General features: G+C 60.7%; 1 protein-coding gene across 4 annotated transcripts; it reads right to left on the bottom strand.

Moving 5' to 3' along the window:
* Positions 1-1,691: 1,691 nt before the first annotated feature.
* Positions 1,692-19,962, bottom strand: ZNF444 (zinc finger protein 444). Of its 4 annotated transcripts, none has more exons than XM_053906304.1 (4): positions 19,865-19,962; positions 15,175-15,516; positions 4,231-4,315; positions 1,692-2,771 (listed from the first exon to the last, which is right to left on the bottom strand). In XM_053906304.1, the coding sequence occupies exons 2-4, from the start codon at positions 15,484-15,486 to the stop codon at positions 2,185-2,187; spliced, it is 984 nt and encodes a 327-aa protein (XP_053762279.1). In that variant the 5' UTR covers positions 15,487-15,516; positions 19,865-19,962; the 3' UTR covers positions 1,692-2,184. The 4 variants fall into 4 exon arrangements, with proteins under 4 accessions (XP_053762279.1, XP_019294699.1, XP_019294695.1 ...); XM_019439154.2 differs by lacking the exon at positions 19,865-19,962 and adding an exon at positions 19,689-19,858; XM_019439150.2 differs by lacking the exon at positions 19,865-19,962 and adding an exon at positions 19,726-19,858.
* Between the last annotated feature and the right edge of the window lie 570 nt (positions 19,963-20,532).

Below are 20,532 nucleotides of genomic sequence, written 5' to 3'. Positions count from 1 at the left end.
CCCCATCTCCTTAGTTGTCTCCTAGGGCGTTCTTCAGTGGCCCCTCCAACTCTAACCAGGACGGAGGCTCACGAGGACACGGGGGGAAGCGGGGGTCCACACCGATGGACACAGTGTGTGTGTTGGGGGGGGGGGTTCCCGGAGCAAACCAGGGTATAGGGGAGCTTGTCCGAAGGGACGGAGCAGTGTCCGTGCTGCTGGCAGAGGCGGGGAGCCGAGTGACACAGGAGCCTGTCAACGGTCACTGCGTGATGAGTGGGCGCAAGGCACTGGGGTCAGACCGCCCGGTTCACACCCACGGCCATGACCCAGTCGCTTCCCCTTTCGGAGCCTCAGTTTCTCCATCTGTGAACGGGGGTGGCAGCAGCACTTGCCTCGTTGGGTGCGGTGGTAAGTGAGACGGTGGATGTCAGCACGGGACACAGGACTTGCTGTTCTCACCGGAACCCCGTCCTCAGGCCCCGCCCCCACTCCTTAGCTCCCCCTACCGCCCTGCTGAGGTCCTCAGACCTCCCCCTACTTCTCCCGTTCCCCCTACTGCCTTGCTGAGGTCCTCAGACCCCGCCCACTCCTCAGCTCCCCCTACTCCCTGTGGAGGAACTCAGACTCCCCTGCCCACTCCTCACCCTCCCCCTACTCTCTGCTGAGGTCCTCAGAACCCCCCTCTCCTCCCCCTCCCCCTCCCGCCCTGCTGAGGTCCTGCAGCTGCAGACGCTGCTTCTCCAGGCCTCTTTCCTCAGGAGGACAGCGGGCACAGGGACACGGCGCCCTGGCCGTGAGGAGGGCACCGTGACAAAGGTGTGTGCGGGCCGCTCACGCTGACAGTGCCCTGTGTCCGAGTTCACTGACCACTGGACTTCCGACTCACAGGCAGGGGCGGAGACCTCGGAGTACACGCTGGACATTCCCAGACGCTGCCAGCCACCCAGACCTGCCTCAGCTGTGGGGACGGTCCTGCCTCACAGGTCTCGGAAGGAGGAGCCAGCCTCTGGCTACAGATGCCCGACAGTCTAGCTGGCCACTTTCCCAGACCCGCTTGCAGCTAGGGCATGGAGTGTGGCCTGGATCTTGCTGGTCAGATGCACCAGCACCTTCCTAGGGAAGGCACCAGGGTTTGGACCCCAGGACTCTGCACTGAGATGAGGACAAGGGGTGGGGGAGACAGCACCCTGATGAGGCTGCCCAGGGACTGCATTCAACAGTGAGCCGCACCCAGGCCCCTCCTCAACCACCTCTGCGAGGTCCCGGACCCATGGCCCCCGAGCTCATACCCCATCCTCAGCAACAGACTGGATTCCTCTCTTCGCAAACTGGGTTACCCCAGACCTATTGAAACCGGTATTCGGGGGTCCCCATGAATGGGTGGCCTCCCACAATTAACACTCTAGCAATGCCCGTTTAAATCTGCTGCTTACAGATGTGAACACGGGAGCCCAGAGCGGGTGAGATCTAAGATCACGCGGCCAGGAAGCCACAGACTGACTTCAGAACCCCAGCCTCCAAGGCTCCTCCAAGGCCGGCCTCCGTAAGAGAGCAGTGCGCGAGCCACACCCAGGCCCTTCGGTGGGCCGGATGGAACCCACCTCCCCCTGGTCTCCAGGCGCAAGGACGAGGAAATGGTGCCCACGGCCTCCTGGCGATGGTGGGGGTCCAAGTCGGGCCTGGCCACAACAGAACCTGGGACTGCGGGGTGCACAACTCAATGACTTTATTTCTCTCCATATGCCGAATTGTCTCCGCGGCGCCTCCCAGGAGCAGCCATCTGTCCATCAAACGCCTCCGGCCGCAGAGAGGAGCAAGGCCAAGGAGCCAACTAGCAGAGCCCGACCGTCCTGTGGGAACCACTGGCCCCTTCCCGTCCTCTCCCCCCCTTCCCCAGACGGGGAGGGGTCTCCCTCCTTCGGCCCTTCTCCGGATCCAGGCTCCACTTCTGGGCTCCTGGGCCTCGGGCGTCCTTCCCGCCAGGGCGGGAGGCAGGTGCGGAGGGAAGGGGAGGCGGGGCCTGTGGGCGCACCGAGTAGGGTGGGAGGGGCTGGGAGGGCTCTGAAGCCTTAACACGAGAGTGGGGAGGGGACAGAAAGAGCAAAAGGACAACGTGAGAGCCCGGGCCAGCAGAGGAGCCGGCGCAGGCACCGGAGGGGGGCTGCGGGCCCGGGCAGCACCGAGGGCAGAGGGAGGCGGGCGCTACCCCAGGGGCCAGGCCGGGAACGCGCCCCCGCCCCCGCCCCCCGGGCCCGCCGCCGCGCCAGCGCCGCCCGCCGCCCGGCCGTGGATGCGCTGGTGGCGCAGCACGTGCTCGCGGCGCCCGAAGCCCTTGCCGCACTGCCAGCAGGCGAACGGCCGCGCCCCCGAGTGCGTCTTGCGGTGGCGCACCAGGTGCTCGCGCCAGTAGAACGTCTTGCCGCACTCGCAGCAGGCGTGCGGCTTCTCGCGCGCGGGCAGCGGGCGCAGGGCCGGCCCCGGGCCGCCGGGGTGCGTGCCGCGGTGGCGCCTCAGGTGCTCCTTGCGCCGGAAGGCCTTGCCGCACTCGGGGCAGGCGTGCGGCTTCTCGCCCGAGTGGCTCTGCCGGTGGCGCAGCAGGTGCGCAGGCTTCAGGGCGGCCTTGCCGCACTCGGGGCAGGAGGCGGTGCCCGGGGCCGCCGGCAAGGCGGGCGGGCCGGGCGCAGGTGGGGCCGCCGGGGCCGGCGGAGGGCTGCCGGGCTCCTGCTTGTAGGGGCGCGCGGCCTGGGGGTCCCCCGTCGCCAGCACCTCAGCCCCGGGGACCGCATCTCCTGCCGGGCAGAGGCACAGGGTGAGGGCAGGTGGCTCCGCAGACGGCGGGGGCGGGGAGGGCAGGGGCAGGCCGGGGATGAAGGGCCCCCTGCTGGAGCGGGTGGGGAATGCTTAATGCCTGGAAACCAAGGGGCGGGAGAAGGGCTGACTGCAGGCTGCTTATTCACCCCCAGGAGCCCTGTACCCAGCACGGTGCTTGGTACACACCGCAGAGTCATCGCCAAATGAATGCACGGATGCATGGATATGAGGGAGGATGGGTGAATGGATGTGAAATTCGTGGTGTACAGAGGAGGGGCTTGATGGGTGAAGGCAGGTCAGCAGGTGGGTGGACGGAGGAGGAGGAGATGGGCAGATGAATGAATCCAAAGTACCAGGGTGTAGATGGATGGGTGGGGGGATGGATGGGAGGGGAAGTAAGGAGGCAGATGAATGAATGAGCAGGGAGGCAGACTGATGGGTGAACAGTGAGTGAGGAGGGAGTAGAGGGCTAGGTTAGTGGGGGGGGGTGGGGGGGATGGGGGGGTTGGTTGAGCGAGTTAGTGGGTGAGTGGGCAGGCTGACTGCTTGCCCCGGGAAGGGGGTGGGCAGCAGGCAGCGTCCGAATGGGTATCTGGGTGGACAGACAGATGGGTAAGTAAGCAGGTAAGTCAGGTGGACGAATGAACCTCATTTCCTTTCTCCCGGCTTTCAAACTGCTCTATGGCGTTCCAGGTAGATACGCAACCCGTTTCTATCCGACTTGCCTCACAAGCTTCCAGCTCACGACTCAACTTACAAAAAACAGTTCCAGCACAACTGAAGAGTCTGGTCCCCCTGTCCCACCCTTCCACGCCAACCACCAGGTCCCAAGTTGTGCTGTCCTGGCCTCCCCCCAGCCTGTGGAGTGGGTGCAGAGACACCTACTATCGGGCAGAAGCCCCAATCCCTATCTGGCTCTGGCCCTGACTTGTGTGGCTTCAGGCAAGCTGCTTGAGTTCTCCTGGCCTCGGGTTGCTGCTGTTAGATCTCGGCTTCCGGAGAGCCGAGTGTGCCAGCTGGGCAGCCAAAGGTGACGTGGGCTTGGTGCACGGCAGTGTATTTAAAAATACAAAAAACGTTTAAAAATCAGGCAACATCCTAGAAGTCTACACTTCTGTCTTCTCTTGAGGAAAAACCGTAGACGTACTGTGCCCACGTTCCCATGTGGCAACGCAGGCTGCAGGAGACTGGCAGGACAGTGCCTATCACTCGCCAACAGCTGGTGCGTGTCACCGGGTACCTGCTATCCTGACCCCCCACTCACTGTGCCCTCCATGGGGGCGTGTCTGACCCATCTCCAGCCCTGGTGCCCAGCTCAGGGCCTGGCACACGGCAGGGACACCACGAATGTTCACTGAACGAATGAATGGCAGGCAGGAGGAGAACACCTTCAGGGTAAGAGGGGAGCACAGTGTGAAAGGGGGGTAAGCTGCTCACCTAAAGGCATCATCACACCATCTTCCTTTCCGACAGCCACCCCAGAGCCTTCCATCACATCCTGAGGTGCCCTCATTGCTGGTCCCTGAAACGAGAGATATGACACTAAGAACTGAGAGACCACAGCGATAGCCTCTACTTTTCTCCCCTGTGACCTCTGCTACATTCAGACAGTCATCAGGTCCTATCACAAGCTCCGGGGGAAGACGGCCACCAGGCCTCCTGCTGGCCACCATGTGAGGGACCCATCTGGGAAGTGGACCCTCCAGCCTCAGCCACAACCTGAGACACTTGGGCCAGATGTGCCCCAAATTCCTGACCCATGGAAACTGTGTGGACAACAAATGTTTGTTGTTGCAAGCTGCCAAGTTTGGGGTGACTTGTATGTAGCAACAGACAACTGATGCACCTTCTTTAAATCCTGCCTTAGCTTTTTCCTGCCCTTCGGGTAAAGTGCAAACTCCTTGACAAAATACACAAGAGAAACACATAAGCTACCTTTAACTCAAGAAAAAAATAAAGTTTTTTTTTTCCATCAGAAATGGATTTATTTTCCCAGCACAAGTGGTGGACTGCTTCTGAGCACAATGGTGCCAGCCAGGAACACCAAGGTTACCGAAAATGTCTCAAACTAATTTAGGTTCCTTTATGCTATTGTCAATGTTTCTCAAGCCCTTGCCCCCCAAGGAACAGATCAGAATCCTGGTGCTGATGCAGTTGACTACTGAGTTCCACACATCCAACCCTACCTCTCACGTTTTACTTCTTTCAAGTGTAACGTTTAGGATGGAAGTCAGCAATGCCTAAAATCTTTTTTTTTTTTTTTAAGTTTATTTTCAGAGAGAAACACAGAGAGTGAGAGAGCAAGCGGGGGAGGGGGAGAAAGAGAGAGGGAGAGAAAGAATTCCAAGCAGGCGCCAGTGTCAACACGGAGCCTGACGTGGGGCTCAAACACACCAACCGTGAGATCACGACCTGGGCCAAAACCAAGAGCCGGCTGCTTCACTGACTGTGACACCCAGGTGCCCTAGTAATGCCTAAAATTCTCTCACCTAGCAAGAAGAGTCTTCAGGAAGCTTCTGAAACCTTTCTCAAACGTGTGTGGTTTGGAATCTGTGATGCCTACGTTGCCTGGTGGTGGCAGGATGAATACTTTGCGTGGTCGCCTTTCTGCTCCGGCAGACTGAACTGGTTCCCGGCCACTGGTGCAGCTCAGGGTGTCATGGTGCTGCACGTGCCATCCCGCTGCTTGCTGCTACTGTGGCCCACGAGGCCTGCGCGCCCGGCCCCGCCTCTCACCAGGGTCCTTCCTGGAGCCCCACAGTGGAACGCTTACAGCGCCCCGAGTGTGCCAGGCTCTCTCAAACCTCTACTCCTCATTCTGTTCTCTGCCTGGAACCCACTCTTCGTCCCCTTTCCCCTGTCTACCTTCTACATGTCCTTCAGGACCTGGCGGAGCCCACATCCCTGCCATTACACGCAGGCTTAGGACCCTGTGTGACTTGGGAACAGGCCCTACCCTGGTCCCCAGCACACCGCACTTCACAACAGCTTTACTGAGACAGAACAGACGTACAATAAATGCACACGTTTAAAGCATACGATCAAGTGAGTTTCAACACGTATACACGCGTGAAACCACCATCACAATCAGAATGGCGGACACATCTAGCAGCCCCTGAAAGTCTCCTTGTGCACGTCTGTGATCTCTCCACCTCCTCCCCATTATGCCTCAGCACCTGCTGGTGCGCTTCTCACCGCTACCAGGCAGTTTTCACGTTCTAGAACTTGACACAGAACCACACGATAATTAGGTACTTTTCTGGGGTGGGGGGGAGTGGGCGGTTCCTGAAATATAATTACTTTGAGATTGGGGATACTGGCCCACAGTTTTCTTATCTTGTAAGCTCTTTGGTTTTGCATGTCAAGGTAATGCTGGCCCCGTAGAAGGAGCTGGGAAAGTTTTCGGAATGTTCTGGATGCCGCATTAATGGAATCTTGCCACACACGGTCCCTTTCGACCGACTTCTTCCCTTTCCCATGTTGTGTGTGTGACGGTCGCCCCAGCTGCATGGCTGCTTCCACTGCGCGTGGCTGAGTATCGCTCCATTGTGAAGCTGGACCACATGTGTTTATCTGTTCGGTGGGTCCCCACAGGGGTCGTTTCCGCTTTCTGGCTGTCACAGATGCCGCTGTCCTGCCATCGTTGACCTCACAGAAGGGACGAGTTCCGTGTGGACGACTCCCAGGAGGGGCACTGGTGGCTCACAGGGCGGCCCCGTGTCTAACCATCACGGGAACTGCAGACACCACGCCAAGCGAGTGAACAACGGACGTATCAAAGGGCAAAACCGTCTGCCTTCGCTCTGATGAAGGAGGGTTTCCTAAAAGGGGATGTTCTGACATAAGGGGGAACCGAAGCGTGGGGTCAGGGTTTGGCCCGTGACCGACTACGTCCCTAGGTGCCTCCAGCCACACACCCACTCGTGGGACCCCAAGCAAGTTCCTGCCCCTCCAGGGTCGGTGCACAGGGGCTGAGGTGCACTCGGTCTCCCCGAGTCCGAGGGCACAATCTGGGGTACCACCTGCTCCCTGGCCCCCAGCGGGGCTCCTGCGGAGGTGCCCGCCCTCACTGGCCTCCACTGCGGCCGGGTCAGCACTGCCAGCAGGCCCCCCTGGCGGTTCTGGGGCCCGCACAGGCTGAACGCCCTTGCTTCCTCTGGAGGACCCTACGGATGTCCTGCGGCTCTGCTCTGGGCTCCCAGACAGCGGATGCTAGACCGTGCAGAGACCGAGCACCGTCCACAAGAAGATACCCAGGCAGACTGGCAGTGGGGATAAGGCTGACGCCCTGGCCCAGGCGTCGGGGGCTCAGTATCCGGCATACAGCAGGGGTCAGAGCAGAATCTAGAGCGAGGGCCTGCGGGTTCTGTTCCTCCCGCTGCCCCCTAACTGGCCATGTGGCCTCAGGCAGGTTGCTTGGCCTCTGTGGGACTCACACCTTCATCTGTGACAGAGGATACTGAGGCCCCAGGGCCGCATACAGAGACAGGGAGGCCGTGCTGACAATGGGATTTACGGGGACTTGTAGCCTCCAGAGAGGTGGAGATGAGGAGGAGCCATGAGGTGGTCAGCTGTGTCTATACGGCTGACCCCCAATAAAAACCGTGGATGGCAGTCTGGGGAGCCTCCCGGGTTGGCACGAGCAGGCGTCGTCCACACGGCGCCCCTGGGCGAGGAGCTTCACGGGCCCCGCCCGCGGGCCTCTCGCCTTTGCTAACTGGACTCCACGTCCTTCGCTGAAACGAATCTGAAGTCCTGAGTCCTTCTCAGGAATTACGGAACCCAGGCTGGTCCTGGGGATCCCCAGACTTGCAGGTGGTGTCACAGCGAGAGCATCCTTGGGGGAACCCCTGAGGGCTGTGCACTGAGCCGCCTGGCAGTCAGGACCCCGGGGTGCACGTCCACACTTCCCATCCTGGCGCTCGTTCGTGTACTTACTTGAGCTCTACCGGGCAAAGGGCGGGGGTGAGGGCCACGGGCCCTGCAGGCCACAGCAAGAAGGCGGGACGTCCGTCTCGCACAGGTTTGGGGTCTGGCCCAAGTCCTGCTAAGCACTCAGATGCGTCGCCTCGGTGAGCCCCGCCAGCCACCCTGAGCCACGGCCACGACGCCCCCTCACCTTCCTGCCAGCCCCACAGGTCCATCTGCCGACCTTGGCTTTCACATCTGACAGTGGACCTGTGCTCTCTTCTCTGAAGCCTCAGGACTCCCCTGAGTGCTGACCTCTGAGGCACAGACTGGCGGGTGTTTCCTGTTGTGCTGATCACAGCTGGGCCTCCCCGCTCCTGCCCGCCCACCAGCTTTCCTCCGGGCTTCCTGGGCTGGCGGACGCCCAGCCCCTTGGCTACGGTGTGCCTGGACCGGACTCGGGTGACTGACAGCAGGCAAGTCGGTCCAGCCCCATCCACCTCCCCATCACCTGCAGAATAGACCAGGCTCTCCCTCAACAGAGGTGACAGGAGACCTCACACCGCTGCCCATGTCAAATCTCTCCCAGGACAGACAAGGGAGGCCGGGGAGGCTACTCATCCACTTGCTGGCAAGCACTTTTTGGAGCACCTACTATGCACCAGGCACTACTGAAAGCAGGGAAGCACTGGTGAACGAGACAAAGGCCCCTGCGCCCTAGAGTCTATGTTCTGGCCATCAGACAAACCATAAAGAAGTAACGAGTTCCATAAGGCTGGCTTAGCCAGGTAGGGACTTCTTTCAGCCCCCTGGAACCGGGGGAGGGGGGGGGGAAGTCCTTAGAAGCGTGGAGTCTCGTACGTGGTTGCGGGGACGCCAAGTGGGAAGCCACTCAGGAAGCATTTTGGCAACTTGTTCTAAAATTACATACACTTGGGGCACATGCACCCCGATGTTTACAGAGCACTATCAACAAAAGCCAAATTATAGAAGGAGCCCAAATGTCCATCGGCGGATGAATGGATAAAGAGGATGTGGTGTATATACGCAATGGGATACTACTCGGAGATGAAAAAGAATGAAATCTTGCCATTTGCAACTATCTGGATAGAACTAGAGAGTATTATGCTAAGTGAAATAAGTCACAGAAAAACATATGGTATCACTCATATGTGTAATTTAAGAAAGAAAAAACAGAACATATGGGAAGGGAAGGAAAATAAAATAAAAACAGAAACAGACCATAAAAGACTCTGAAATATAGAGAACAAGCTAGGGGTTGCTAGAGGGGAGGTGGGTGGGGGATGGGCTAAATGAGTGATGGGCACACAGGGCCCCAGGGTGACGGGGCCGTGAGGGCAGCACTTGGGGCCCTGGGGTGACTGCACGGCTCTGTGTCCTGACTGTGGCTGTGGTTACCATTAGCCACCGCGTGTTAACAGCAGAAAGAACCATATGCCCCCTGGAAATGTTACAAACACACAGCGAAGGGGCGCCTGGGTGGCTCAGTCGGTTAGGCCTCCGACTTCAGCTCAGGTCGTGATCTCGCGGTCCGTGGGTTCGAGGCCCGCGTCGGGCTCTGTGCTGACAGCTCAGAGCCTGGAGCCTGTTTCGGATTCTGTGCCTCCCTCTCTCTCTGACCCTCCCCCATTTATGCTCTGTCTCTCTCTGTCTCAAGAATAAATAAACGTTAAAAAAAAAAAAAAAAAGAAAAAGAAACACACAGCCAAAGCCACAGCCCCTCGCACTGTCACAACCGATTCAGCACCTGAGCGTGAGACCCTCCAAGAGTGTTTCTTGAAGCTTCCACGTGCTCTAATGAGCGGCCAGGTCTGGAGACACAGCCGGACGCCCGAGCACACACAACTCGTCCCGGCAGGCTCCGCCGAGGAGGGGCACGGACCCACAGACCAGAGCAGCCCTAGTCCTGCGGGCGTTTCCCAGATGCCAGCTCTCCCTGCACCTCCCACAGCGTCACCGCAATGGCCTAACACCCTAGCGATAACCACTGTCCACACCTTTCACCTAAATGGTCGCGAGTCACACCAGAAGTGGGGCAAGGGCATCACAGGGACACTGTGGACAATTCAGCGCGATCACGTAAAATGGCGTCACCCCAGAGCCCTGAGCCCTGGACGGCTCTGAGCCCGAGTCCTGCTCTCCTACCAGAACGGGAGAGAACACACAGAAGGGGCGGTGAAGACACCTGGGCACACGGGGAGGCCTCCTCCAAACGGAGGGTCATCGGGAACCACGACTCCACGAGAATCGAGGACCCCCCGCTTCCTTGTGCACACACCTGCCTCTGGCCAGGCACAGCAGTGCCCCTGACGACGTCCACACCCTGATCCTGATCCCAGAGCCCGTGACTCTGTGACTTCACGTGTCAAAAGGGCTGGGACACTGAGGATGTGACTGACTTAAGGATCCTGATGTGTGGGGACAATCCCAGATCATCCCGACGGGCCCCATGTCATCATGGGAGTGTTCTGTGTGAAAGAGGGATAGCTGAGGGTCAGGAGGGGATGTGACCTTGGAAGCAAAGGTCAAGTGAGGCACTCTGAAGACGGAGGAAGGGGAAGAAGGCCACGAGCCACAGCACGTGGGCGCCCCGGAAGCTGGGAGAGGCAGGAGACGGATGCCCTCCTGGGGCCTCCTTCTGGGGGCAGACCCCCCCCCCCCCCCGCCCCGGACTCCCCCGGGACCTCCTTCTGGGGCTTCTGGGGATGGATTCCACCCCACTCCCCCGCCTGCTTCTGGGGGCGGATCCCCCCTCCCCCTGGGCCTCCTTTTGGGGACAGATCCCCACCCCTGGGCCTCCTTCTGGGGACGGATGCCCCCAGCCTCCTTATGGGGACGGATCCCCACCCCCCCGCCCTGGAGCCTCCTTCTGGGGACAGATCCCCCCCCTTCCTTCTGGGAATGGATCCCCCCTACCCGCCGGAGCCTCCTTCTGGGGGCGGATCCCTTCCCCCCCCCCCCCAACCCAGCCTCCTTCTGGGGACAGATCCCCCCCACCCTGGAGCCTCCTTCTGGGGATGGATTCCCCCCGGAGCCTCCTTCTCGAAGGAGCACAGCCCACACCCTGGTTTCAACCAGCGAGACCCGAGTCAGACCGCTGACCTCCAGAACCTTGAGTGGGTAAGTCTGCATCGTCTTTAAGGCACAGGGTCTGCAGGAATTTGTTACGGAGGCAGCAAGAAGAAACACACAAGCAACCCTGGGACACAGTGACCCAAAGAAGCCGCCTGAGGGGAGGAAACGGAGGGGTGAGGCTCGTCCCAGGGAAGGGTGGACAGGGTATCAGAGATGCAGGAAGACACAAAGGACCACAACTGCGTCCCTGGCAGCCGACAGTGCCCCACAGACGCTCGCAGCGACATCCTGCCATCTTTCCAACTCCTCATTCCCCCTGTCCACCAGCCTCTGACCCGCCAGCCTCTGTGCCGGCCTGGGCTGGGCCCCAGCTGCTCCCTCGTCTTGGCTGCTCTCCTCCTGGTCTCTGCACGGCGGGTCGCTGCGCACCACGCGGCCACATGTGGCTGCTGAGCACCCGGAAAGGTGCCAAGTGCCACGTGCCCAGAGGGTCACAACCTGGCTATGCTAAGCTCAACCAAGTCACCTATCAGGATTAAACCGACTGGTTTCTCTTCAGCCCTCCTGAAGAGCTCCTAGAAGGCTCTCTTCAGCTCTCCCAACCTGCTCCTAGAAGGCGCTCTTTGGCCCTCCCGATGTGCTCCTAGAAGGCTCTCTTTGGCCCTCCCGATGTGCTCCTAGAAGGCTCTCTTAGGCCCTCCCAATGTGCTCCTAGAAGGCTCTCTTTGGCCCTCCCGATGTGCTCCTAGAAGGCTCTCTTTGGCCCTCCCGATGTGCTCCTAGAAGGCTCTCTTTGGCCCTCCCAACCTGCTCCTAGAAGGCTCTCTTTGGCCCCCCCAACGTGCTCCTAGAAGGCTCTCTTCAGCTCTCCCAACCTGCTCCTAGAAGGCTCTCTTTGGCCCTCCCGATGTGCTCCTAGAAGGCTCTCTTTGGCCCTCCCGACGTGCTCCTAGAAGGCTCTCTTCCGCTCTCCCAACCTGCTCCTAGAAGGCTCTCTTTGGCCCTTCCAACGTGCTCCTAGAAGGCTCTCTTCAGCTCTCCCAACCTGCTCCTAGAAGGCGCTCTTCAGCTCTCCCAACCTGCTCCTAGAAGGCGCTCTTCGGCCCTCCCAACGTGCTCCTAGAAGGCTCTCTTCAGCTCTCCCAACCTGCTCCTAGAAGGCTCTCTTTGGCCCTCCCGATGTGCTCCTAGAAGGCTCTCTTCGGCTCTCCCAACCTGCTCCTAGAAGGCTCTCTTTGGCCCTCCCGATGTGCTCCTAGAAGGCTCTCTTCGGCTCTCCCAACCTGCTCCTAGAAGGCTCTCTTTGGCCCTCCCGATGTGCTCCTAGAAGGCTCTCTTCGGCTCTCCCAACCTGCTCCTAGAAGGCTCTCTTTGGCCCTCCCGATGTGCTCCTAGAAGGCTCTCTTTGGCCCTCCCGACGTGCTCCTAGAAGGCTCTCTTTGGCCCTCCCAACCTGCTCCTAGAAGGCTCTCTTTGGCCCTCCCGATGTGCTCCTAGAAGGCTCTCTTCGGCTCTCCCAACCTGCTCCTAGAAGGCTCTCTTTGGCCCTCCCGATGTGCTCCTAGAAGGCTCTCTTCGGCTCTCCCAACCTGCTCCTAGAAGGCTCTCTTTGGCCCTCCCGATGTGCTCCTAGAAGGCTCTCTTCGGCTCTCCCAACCTGCTCCTAGAAGGCTCTCTTTGGCCCTCCGGACGTGCTCCTAGAAGGTTCTCTTTGGCCCTCCCAACGTGCTCCTAGAAGGCTCTCTTTGGCCCTCCCGATGTGCTCCTAGAAGGCTCTCTTCGGCTCTCCCAACCTGCTCCTAGAAGGCGCTCTTTGGCCCTCCCGATGTGCTCCTAGAAGGCTCTCTTTGGCCCTCCCGATGTGCTCCTAGAAGGCTCTCTTCGGCTCTCCCAACCTGCTCCTAGAAGGCTCTCTTTGGCCCTCCCAATGTGCTCCTAGAAGGCTCTCTTTGGCCCTCCCGATGTGCTCCTAGAAGGCTCTTTTCAGCTCTCCCAACCTGCTCCTAGAAGGCTCTCTTTGGCCCTCCCGATGTGCTCCTAGAAGGCTCTCTTTGGCCCTCCCGACGTGCTCCTAGAAGGCTCTCTTCCGCTCTCCCAACCTGCTCCTAGAAGGCTCTCTTTGGCCCTCCCAACGTGCTCCTAGAAGGCTCTCTTCAGCTCTCCCAACCTGCTCCTAGAAGGCTCTCTTTGGCCCTCCCGATGTGCTCCTAGAAGGCTCTCTTTGGCCCTCCCGACGTGCTCCTAGAAGGCTCTCTTTGGCCCTCCCAACCTGCTCCTAGAAGGCTCTCTTTGGCCCTCCCGATGTGCTCCTAGAAGGCTCTCTTCGGCTCTCCCAACCTGCTCCTAGAAGGCTCTCTTTGGCCCTCCCGATGTGCTCCTAGAAGGCTCTCTTCAGCTCTCCCAACCTGCTCCTAGAAGGCTCTCTTTGGCCCTCCCGATGTGCTCCTAGAAGGCTCTCTTTGGCCCTCCCGACGTGCTCCTAGAAGGCTCTCTTTGGCCCTCCCGATGTGCTCCTAGAAGGCTCTCTTTGGCCCTCCCGACGTGCTCCTAGAAGGCTCTCTTCGGCCCTCCCAACCTGCTCCTAGAAGGCTCTCTTTGGCCCTCCCGATGTGCTCCTAGAAGGCTCTCTTCGGCTCTCCCAACCTGCTCCTAGAAGGCTCTCTTTGGCCCTCCCGATGTGCTCCTAGAAGGCTCTCTTCAGCTCTCCCAACCTGCTCCTAGAAGGCTCTCTTTGGCCCTCCGGACGTGCTCCTAGAAGGTTCTCTTTGGCCCTCCCAACGTGCTCCTAGAAGGCTCTCTTTGGCCCTCCCGATGTGCTCCTAGAAGGCTCTCTTCGGCTCTCCCAACCTGCTCCTAGAAGGCGCTCTTTGGCCCTCCCGATGTGCTCCTAGAAGGCTCTCTTTGGCCCTCCCGATGTGCTCCTAGAAGGCTCTCTTCGGCTCTCCCAACCTGCTCCTAGAAGGCGCTCTTTGGCCCTCCCGATGTGCTCCTAGAAGGCTCTCTTTGGCCCTCCCGATGTGCTCCTAGAAGGCTCTCTTCAGCTCTCCCAACCTGCTCCTAGAAGGCTCTCTTTGGCCCTCCCAATGTGCTCCTAGAAGGCTCTCTTTGGCCCTCCCGATGTGCTCCTAGAAGGCTCTTTTCAGCTCTCCCAACCTGCTCCTAGAAGGCTCTCTTTGGCCCTCCCGATGTGCTCCTAGAAGGCTCAGGATCCCAGAACTGGCCTGAGTCCTACTTCTCACTGGACAGCGCTGTTCTGAACCAGGGACTGGCAGGCTTTTCCTGCAGTGGCCGGAGTAGAGGATCTTGGCTGTGCTGGCCCCCCGGCCTGTGTCCCCACTGTCTCACCTTGCCCTTGTGGTGAAGGCGGCCACCGGCAATGCGCAGGACAGGCAGGGCTGTGCGTCCAGAGAGGTCCAGGATGGGTGGGGGCAGGGCTGGCCCACTGGCCAGTTGGGCGACCCCTGCATTTACTAAAGGGTGCAGCCTCACCTAAAGGGATGGCTGACCTTTGCCCTCAACCACCACCAGGAGGTGACCTCCAAGCCCCTGGGGCATCCTACCTGCCTGGGGGCCTGGGCCACACCAGCGGATCCAACAATACGAGGTACAACGGTGACTTTCAGACGCTGCACCTGCTCCCTGCAGGGGGGCTGGAGAGCGAGGTGGGTCGTGCCTTTGGCCCCAGTAAGCACTCGGGGCACCACCACGGCTCAGGGAGCCACCCCCCACTCCAGCCGGCCAGACTGCACACACGTGGTCATATAATGTTGCCGGGAGGAGTCAGCTGCCCTCATGCCATGTGAGGGGGCGGTCGGAGGCTCCTTGTGGGTGGGGCTCCTCCAGACCCCACCCCTGCATCTCTCCTCACCTGGACCCACCCCTGCATCCTCCCACTGCCCAGACCCCGCCCTTGCGCCTCCCGCCTCTGCTGAAGCTGCATCCTCGTCCTCCTGCCAACGTGAGCAGCATCACCACCACGGTAAACAAGACGGCTTTCACGGAGTCCTCCTCCTGACTCACTCCACATAGGTCTCTGGGAGACCCCAAAGCTGCACGAGGGTCCGCCGGCAGGGTGGTCTCAGGGACCACCCCCCTGCACTGCTCTCCACGCCGGACCCTCTCTGCCCCACGGCCGGCCGCCCCGGTGCTGGCCTGGTGTGCTTGCTGACGCACGAAGCGTCACTCCTACCCGCTGAGACCAGCCTCCTTCTGTAGGTCTGCAGGGGCGAGGCGGGAGGGAGGCCAGGCTGTAGGTCTGCAGGGGCGAGGCGGGAGGGAGGCCAGTCTCTGAGCCAGCCGGCGCGCGCAGAGGTGGCGGCCAAGGGGCGCGCGTGCGAGCAGCCCCCCCCCCCCCACCCCCCCCTGCCCGTGGCTCACCCAGAGCTCCTCCAGCAGGGCCACGGCGTCCTCCCCGCTCTGGGGCCGGCGGCTGCACACCCAGGCCTGGATGTCGGCGGGCAGGGCGCTCAGGAACTGCTCCAGCACCAGCAGCTCCAGCATCTGCTCCTTGGTGTGCACCTCGGGCCGCAGCCAGTCCCGGCACAGCGCTCGCAGCAGGCCCAGCGCCTCGCGGGGGCCCGGCGCGTCTCCCAGGTGGAAGTGGCGGAAGCGGTGCCACGGGGAGTCCAGGGCCAGGCCCTCGGCAGCCTGGCCTTCCTGCTTCACGGGCTGGGGACACGGGCCCTCCATGGGGTCGCGAGCCCCGCAGGGACAGCGGGCCTGTGGGGAGGGAAGTGAGCGCGGTGAGAGCTGGGCCCGCGATGCTAGAAACCGCCGCCTCCTCCCACCGTCGCCGTGAGGGGGGCACCCCCAGGAGCCCAGTGACCTGCAGCGAGGGGCGGCGTCTCTCTGTGCCTCAGTCTCCCCTATCTTGCTCGGCGGAGGGCCTGCGGGGGAAGGTGCCTGGGGGCTGTGGCGCCCAGTGCCCTGCACACAACAGGTGCCCAAGGAATGGACATTCGGGTCCCGGTCCTGGGACACAACGCGCTCAGACCCTGGCTCCGCCCTCCCTGCGGGGTGACCGTGGGCACCGCGGTCTCTTCCCCCCAGTTCAAGTGAGCAGAGCGGGGCACCATCGAGAGCGCCACCGTCATCATAACGGCTCGCCCGCATGACGCACAAACCCCACCATCCCCAGCGTCCCCAACGGCAGCTGCTTCGGGACGCCTACTGCAAAGCCACCCCCAAATCGTCACGCTGAAGCTCTAACCCCAGCACAACATCCGGATGTGGGATGTGGGGAGGTGACGAGGAGGCCACCAACGCCGGCTGAAGCTGGTGGAAGGTGCGAGCTTCGTTAGAGGATGGGTCAGTCGTGGGGGGGTCTAATGTGTGCGGTGACTGTGCCTCCTGCTAGAAGCCGTGAGAGCCGCGATCCCCAGAGTTCTCGTCACAAGAAACAAGTCAGCCAACGAGAGGTGACGGACGTCAGCAGAACCGACTGTGGCGAGCGCGTCGCAACGTCTACACACGTCATCGCATCACCACCTTGCGCGTCAATCACACCTCAATACGACGGGGGAAAGACAGGAAGTCACGAGGATGAGGTCCACATCCAACAGGATCGGTGGCCTTGGCGGAAGAGAAATCCCCACCACCTGCCCTGTGAGAACAAAACCAGGCTGCCGTCCGCAGTCAGGAAGAGGGTTCTCCCCAGACACCCAATCTGCCGGCACCTGACCTTGGACTCTGGCCCCAGAACCGAGACAGACAGATGTCTGCTGTTAAAGCCCCCAGCCAGTGATGGAGCGGAGGAATACACGGATGGCCCCCAAGCACGTCCAGGGACGTGGGAAACGTGGCAGACTGCAGGAGTTCACCCATGTCCATCGTCCCCTTCTCCTCTGTGTGGTCCCCCACCCCCGAGGAAGCCATGTGCCCCTACTTCCGCTTTCCCCTTCCTGAGGGAGGGAACCCAGACGTGACCCCGGGAAACAGCTGGAAATGTCTGGAGAGTTTTCACTGTTGGATGGGGGAGGGGAACAGTGCCTCTGGCGTCCAGCAGGCAGAGGCCAGGGATGCTGCTAGGTGTCCTAGAGCACACAGGAGAGCCCCATGGCACAGAATGGTCCAGTGCCGAGGCCGAGAGACCCCGGCTAGGGAGAGAGGTCCTCGCTCGGTCCGGGGACCCCTGGGTCTTGGCAGGTCATAAGGATTTCATCACAAAAGACACTGCTGTTTTACTCCCGTTCTCTGGGTGTGCCGTGGGGTCTTCAGAGGCTGCATGGACACGGGCTGTGAGCGGCTGAGCTGAGGTAGTCCCCTGGATAGCCTGAGTGCAAAGCCCTGACGCTTAACCACTACACCACCGACCACAGGCATCATCTCATTGCTGGGTCGGCTGTCACAGCCCCCGCAGCATCTCCCTGCTCCTGAGAGTGTCGCTCTAGTTGCAAATCACCACAACACTCAGGAAGGGGTTTTTTCCTTAATAGAAATCACGTTGTGACACTTCCCCGCTCCAAACCTGCTGACTGCTTCCTCGCCTACTTTTCTGATTTCTTCCTTCTATCCCTGGCTCTCCATACTCAGCCACACTGCCTCCCTGATTATCTTCTTGGACCTAAGGCAAGTCCTATCCCAGGGCCTTTGTACCTATTTTCTCCTTCCTAACCCTTGCTCGGCCGGCTCCTTCTCATATTTGAGGCCTCCATGTGATTCCCTCCCCCCCCATTGGAGAGTCTCCTCAAATCATCCGATTTGCACACCATCCACACACCATTCCCTGCAGTTACCTTTCCCTTTAGCAATTCCCTTTTAGCGTTTAACAAGATGGGCTGTCGTGTTTGTATGCTGTTTTCCCTCACAAGAGTTGAGAGCAAGAGAGCCCAGGAGAGCCCAGCATGCTGGCTGGCACTCAAAGGAAATGTACAGGATGATCTTTCCTCTGAAAGGAGTATTATGGCCCCCGTTTCACAAGTGGAGAGAGTGAAGTTACTCAGCTAGTAAGGGGCAGAGCTCAGGCTCTGCAGGACCACCTCCTGCCTACCCGTCCCTCCATCTAAGCACTGACTGGGCCTGGGAGAGGTAGGGTAGGGTTTCCAGAACACCTGGGCCAGAGCTGAGTCTCGAAGGATGCACAGAAGCCTTCTGTACTGTGACAAACACCCTCCCCCCCACCCCCAAAGGGAGTGGAATCTGACCTGAGGGAGCCAGGCCCCGGCACCAAGTGGCAGGGCCCTGCAGTCATGGGTCATGGGTAGCCACGTTCCCACAGCTGTCCACGCTGAGTTTCTCACAGCGGGGCCAGCGGGACCCTTCTCTGAGAAAGCACATACTAAGTGCTAAGCAAGTTCATACCACCCTGTAAACCAATCATTACCACCCACTGAGGGTCCAGTGCCTCCGGCCACCGCTACAAAAGCATCTGTGACACTGTTGTCTGTGTCCAAGGAGTATCGTCCCGCCCGACCAGGCACCCTGGAGGCCTTGGGAGACAGCCACTGAGTGGCCTCTGTCTCACACTGCCCCCACCCCACCGTCCCAACAGCCCTGTGAGCTGGGTACCATGGTGAGCAGGAGAAATGAACACTTAGAGGCAGTTTTCAAACCTGGAACCATTCTGACTCCAGAGTCCCAGCACCTCTGCACAGCACGTTTGGCTAGCTGAATGCTGAAAAGATGGGCTCTGGACCTTGGCTGCGTGCCCCACTGTGTGACCTTGGACACGTGGGCTTCACTTCTGCACCTGGGACACAGGACTCGTGTAACAGCTTCTTCCCCACAGGGGTTGCTGGGAACCTGAACTAGAAGCGGCCCAGCTCCTAGTACACTTGAGGGTTTCCAGACCTCAGCACCAGTCATATCCGGGGCCAGATAATTCCACGTTGTGGCAGTCGCCCCACGCAGCGTAACGTGTTTATCGACATCCCTGGCCTCTTCCCCCAGATGCCAGTGGCTATCTCCCCAACTGCGACAACCAGAAATGTTTCCAGATATTGCCACATGTCCCTGGGAGGCAAACTCGACCCCGGTGGAGAGCCACGGGTCCACTGGACAAATATTTACTCAGAGCACAAGGGCCCTGCAGCAAATCCCAGTTCGGCCACCTACCAGCCATCTGTCCTTGGACGAGATACAACAGCACCTTTTACACGGACTCTCCACAGCCCGGGCTGTACAATGGGGAGAAAAATCAAACCAATCCCAGACCGCAGGAGGAATTCAAGATACAAGGACAACAAAGACGCTGAGAATAGCACTAGGCTCTATGCAAGTCCTCAACTGGAGTCAGAGCTGAAATTCCTGCTACTTTGTGGAGTGCTAGGGGGCACCGCTATTAACCAAACACGCATTAAAATCCAACTCTAAACGGGAACAGGAGACGCAAGAGGGCGACTGGAGGGGGGCGAGAAGGGGCAGTTTCAGGTGGCAACAGCAGCAAACGCAGCCTCGAGGCATCTTGCACCCACTAACCAACTTCCTCCCCTGAGCACGGCCACAGAGGTGGGCGCTCCAGTCCACAGGGAGCGCAGCGAGGGGACCCACCTTGTCCCGGGGACTCGCAGAACTCCTGGGAGCGCGCGCGCTCGAGGTCGAGGCAAAATGAACCACCTGCACCCCTCCAGAGGGGCGGGCCCCCGAGCCCCCGGCCCCACCCCTGGGGGGACCCTCCCCCTTCCCGGCCCCTCCCCCCTCCCTCGGCGGCTCACTTGCCTCTGCGTTCCCCACCTCCAGGGGCCACAGCCCCCTCCCACTTCCCGGCCCTCCCCCAGCCCCTCCCCCCCCCCGTGCCCTCTCCCATCCCCCTCGCCCACCTCCCGCTTTACTCGCTCCTCGTCTTCTCCCCTCCGCCCCCCCGCTCCCCATCCCTCCCTCCTCCGGCCTCCAGCCCCCCTCTCCCCAAAGCGCGTCCAACCACCCCTCCCAGCCCCCCTTCCCCCCTCGCTCACCTCACTCTCCCAGACGAGGCCCCCCAAGCCCCCTCACCTCTTCGCACATGCGCACAAAGCTCACGGGGACTCCATGCCCCGGCAGGCTTTGCGCCAACTCATCCGTCCCCCCCTCCCCCAACTCTCCGAGACCGAGTAGTCCGTTCCAGCCCACACCACCGCCTTACAGGCCTCACCCAGAACTACACTTCCCAGGAAGCATCGCGGCAAGGGACGCGTCCCGTTGGCCCCTCGCCGTGGCGTCCCTCGCACGCCTGTCTCCGAATGGCTCTAACGGCACCAGAACTACACTTCCCAAGGTGCACTGAGCACCGCCAGCGGCCTATCAGCCCTCGCAAACAAGGCCTCTCCCCGCGCCGGGCTTTGGACTACATTTCCCAGAATGTACATAGGGCCTCCCATTGGCTCGCGCGCGAGCCCGTGCAGGCGAAGACGTGCCGACGGGGGAGGCGGTGGGAGGGAAAGGGAGGAGCGTTGGCGGCGCTGTCCTGAGTGGGGGGAGGTTTTGTGCTGGGAGCTCGGGAGTGAAATCCTCTGGCGATCTGGGCGATAAGAGAGGAGGGGCCCCGCCAGAGTTCTGCGCCTGTCTGGCCTGCGGGTTGTCTCCTTGACTATGGGTCGCGTTTCCTCCCCTATAGTACCCGGCGGCGCTGACCAGGTTGGAGGTAGACGTGCTCGGCCCGGGGGCGCCCTGGGTCCTCTGGTTCGGCTCCTCTGGCGCAAGCCTCAGTGCTTCAGACTTCAGTGTCCTCTCCTGCGTGAGTCGGGAGAGGAGGCTTCCTGCCACACGTCCATGGCGTGCCCCCATCGGATAGGGCAACTGCCTCAGTTTCCCCATCTCGGA

The sequence above is a fragment of the Panthera pardus genome, unplaced genomic scaffold (genome assembly GCF_024362965.1).
Source record: "Panthera pardus isolate Hobbes unplaced genomic scaffold, ASM2436296v1 HiC_scaffold_18, whole genome shotgun sequence".
Lineage (NCBI taxonomy): Eukaryota > Metazoa > Chordata > Mammalia > Carnivora > Felidae > Panthera > Panthera pardus.
The sequence above is the reverse complement of the archived record's forward strand: the minus strand, read 5'-3'. Positions and strand labels throughout refer to the sequence as shown.

Bases quoted from the DNA above. Each gene is read 5' to 3' on its own strand.
- ZNF444 (XM_019439150.2), bottom strand. The intron at 4,316-15,174 runs GTGAGCCACGGG...CTCTCGTTTCAG, and splicing joins CCCTGCTGGAGGAGCTCTGG to GGACCAGCAATGAGGGCACC. The intron at 2,772-4,230 runs GTGAGCAGCTTA...TCTGCCCGGCAG, and splicing joins TGGTGTGATGATGCCTTTAG to GAGATGCGGTCCCCGGGGCT.